Here is a 3092-nt window from a genome sequence, read left to right as displayed (position 1 = left end):
AGTCTCGAAAATCTTTAGTGTACCATTGGTTCTTGTGGATCGACCCCGTATATACTACCTTGCGGTTAAGTGTATCGGGTAATTACTCGAGCAATCAGATTTGGAATTGGCCTTGTTTTCCAACTCTTTACCTTTCTTGCTACATAAGTAAGCAATTTTCTTGTTTTTTATATAGAAAAAGATTTATGTTTCTTCTTGTGTTGTGATTGCATAGTAGAGAATCTAGCAGGCTCACATGCTTTATCGGAAAGAAGTTATTGTATCAAGAATCAAAGCTGAATCTGCTTTACCAAATCATTAGTATTCAGATAGAAGTTGATTGGATAATTCATTGGGAAATATGTGCTATAAACGATACGAATATATCTTCGCGGTGGTAGAAACTCGTATATGCTTGTGTTTTATCGGTTTTTGTTCATCAGAAAGGGTTGCCATTATAGACCTCAACACATCTTGTTATACTAAAAAATACCAATAATAATTGTATGATCTTCTTTTTGCAAACAATGGAAAATACATGAGAACGTAAAGAAAGATTTGGTTGATGCAAACTGTTGTTACAAGAGAAGAAACTAAAAGGATCTAACTGATGGTGGAGATCTTGATGAAACAGAGCTTCCTCTTCCACATCCTTTCTCATTTCTCAAACTTAAAGCTTCCATAAACCTCTCGTTCCACCTCGAGCTTGTTCTTGCGGTAGTTATGGTTTTCTTGTTACATACATGATCTGTCGGAAACCGGTGTTTTAAACAGAACTTGATTCCACAATCTTTGCAAGTAAGGTTATTTGCAAAAGTCAGAACCTCTTTGCAACGTTTTACAGGACATATTGGTTTCTTTTTCTTGTTCGGGTCACAATCTCCGGATCTTTCGTGTTTCTCAAGCAAAGATTTGATTCCTTCTTCATCAAAACCAGTTGTTTCGATAGCTAAAGAACATGTTTCACAGATGGAAACAGTTCTGCTTCCGTGATCGGAGTTCGGACAACTATGTGACTTGTATGATCTATGCTCCAAACAAAACACCTTCACACACAAGATTCTTAAATCAAGAAACATTCAATTGTAGAAAAAGATTGAAACTCTCTGAGAAAAAATGCTTACCAATTTGCAGCCGTCACAAGTAAAAGGGAGAAAATCGAGTAATTTGCAATCAAGGTTTTGGCAATGCTCTCCAAGATCAGGAAACGCTTCTGTTCCTCCTGCCATAGCTTCTCTTCTTATTCGTATGTTCTTGTTGTTGTTATGTCTTGTGTTCTTGATTATGTATATATATAGAGGTTGGGGCTGACTTAGAGACGAAGCCAGCGTCCAAGTTGGATTTTTCTTTTGGTTGTCAATTTTAAGTTTTCTTTATTTGGAGTGGAAAAAATAATTTTTTATAGACGAAACGCGGTTTTAGATGTTTCTAGGCCCATTTTGGGCTATATTTACTTTAGCCCAATTCAAAACAAAAACAATTAACTTAGGGCCTGACTGGTTTAAACGCAGCGGTTGCGGTTGCGGTTGCGGGAGTTTGCGAAAGCGGGCGGTTGCGGCTTTAAGCGTTATCAAGCGTTTTGAACGACTGGTTTAGCGTTTGAAAATTAGTGCGTTTGCGGGAGTTTTATGACTGGTAAACCAGCGGGTGCGATAGCAGTTAAATAAAAAAATGACCAAAATAAATAAAAAATATTTCAAAAAAAAAGAAATAAAAACACCAATATATTATGATGATAATATTAGAAAAATTAAACATGCTTAATAATTAAAACCATAAATAAAGTACTAAATAATTATTCAAAAATAAAGAAATTTTGTAACAAGATAGTACTTTATGCATCTGGTTTAACATCAAAAATTGCATCAAGTAATGGGAAAAACTGTAAATAACGTTGAATTCAATCAAAAAGCAAGTGAGTTTCTATTCGAGAAAACAAATCGAAACATATATTCAATCAAAAAGCTAAGCAATACGTAATGAAAATAAAAAAAAACGATGCCATGAAAAATATTCAAAAAGTTACACATGAGGTGATGAATGAATAAAAAGATATATGATACTTACATTTGGTTATTAATTTTCATCAGTTTGGATGGAAAACATTGAGAGGATAGAGTTTCAAAATATTATTAGGGTTTCTGATGAGAACGTGATACAAAGTGATACAAAGATGAAAGATATATATATATAATTAATATATATTATAATAATTATTAGTAAATGTTTAATTTTTTTTTTTAATCCAACCGCTACCGCCCGCAACCGCAAACGCTTGCGGGAAGGAGGTTTTGAAATTCAGCGATTTCGAGCGGTTCGAAGCATGACGGAGCGGTTTCTATGATTGGTACCAACCGCTAACAACCGCAACCGACCGCTAGCAACCGCTAGGAGGGTGCTAGCGGGATAACCAATCAAGCCCTTAAGACTAACTAAAAAAACAAGGTAATAATAATTAGTCCTAGACGTTCGTTATCCGATCGGTTATCGGTTCGGTTCTATTCGGTTTCGGTTCTTTAGATTCTAAAATTTAGTATCCATTAGGGTATTTTGAAATTTTGGTTCGGTTTCGGTTCGGTTCCGGCTTTTTCGGTTTTAAAATTTAGTATCCATTCGGTTATTTTACTTTGAATATTTTCGGATATTTCGGTTATTTTTGGGTATTTTTGGATATTTTTGGTTATTTTTGAGTATTTTCGAGTATTTTTACTATTTTTATATATTTTCAAGTATTTTTGATTATGTGGTCTATGAATAGGGAGACTCACAAAAATGCCCCTTTTTCAATACCCTTTTCAAAAATGCCCTCTTTGGCTGTCCATTTTTAAAAATACCCCTTTTTATGTACAAAATGACTAAATTACCCTTCTTTTAATAAAAGATATCAAAAATATATAAGGAAATATAACAAAATTAGGTCCACAAAATACAAAATATTTTTGGCGGGAAAAGTGATCCCGCAATTTTTCCCGCCAAAACACTTGTAAAAACTTGTAAAACCTTTAAAATACCTTGTAAAATTTTTCCGTAAAATTTTTTCCCGCCAAAAAAATTTCCCGCCAAAAATTTTTTTTTGCGGGAAAAGCTGATTCCGCAATTTTTTTGGCGCTAAA

At 33.9% G+C, this 3092-nt stretch overlaps 1 protein-coding gene across 1 annotated transcript; it reads right to left on the bottom strand.

Annotated features, from left to right (window-relative positions):
• Window positions 1-456: 456 nt before the first annotated feature.
• LOC9311499 (zinc finger AN1 domain-containing stress-associated protein 12) lies at window positions 457-1304 on the bottom strand. The gene is made up of 2 exons (XM_002875385.2): window positions 1104-1304; window positions 457-1025 (listed from the first exon to the last, which is right to left on the bottom strand). The coding sequence occupies exons 1-2, from the start codon at window positions 1206-1208 to the stop codon at window positions 573-575; spliced, it is 558 nt and encodes a 185-aa protein (XP_002875431.1). The 5' UTR covers window positions 1209-1304; the 3' UTR covers window positions 457-572.
• Between the last annotated feature and the right edge of the window lie 1788 nt (window positions 1305-3092).

Source organism: Arabidopsis lyrata, assembly GCF_000004255.2.
Source record: "Arabidopsis lyrata subsp. lyrata unplaced genomic scaffold ARALYscaffold_5, whole genome shotgun sequence".
Taxonomy (NCBI): Eukaryota; Viridiplantae; Streptophyta; class Magnoliopsida; order Brassicales; family Brassicaceae; genus Arabidopsis; species Arabidopsis lyrata.
Note: the sequence above shows the minus strand (reverse complement) of the source record. Positions and strands in the feature narration are given on the sequence as shown.

Excerpts from the sequence above, each read along its gene's own strand:
- LOC9311499 (XM_002875385.2), bottom strand. The coding sequence starts at position 1,208 with ATGGCAGGAGGAACAGAAGCGTTTCCTGATCTTGGAGAGCATTGCCAA. Across the intron at positions 1,026-1,103 it reads CTTGTGACGGCTGCAAATTG|GTGTTTTGTTTGGAGCATAG; the intron begins GTAAGCATTTTT and ends TTGTGTGTGAAG.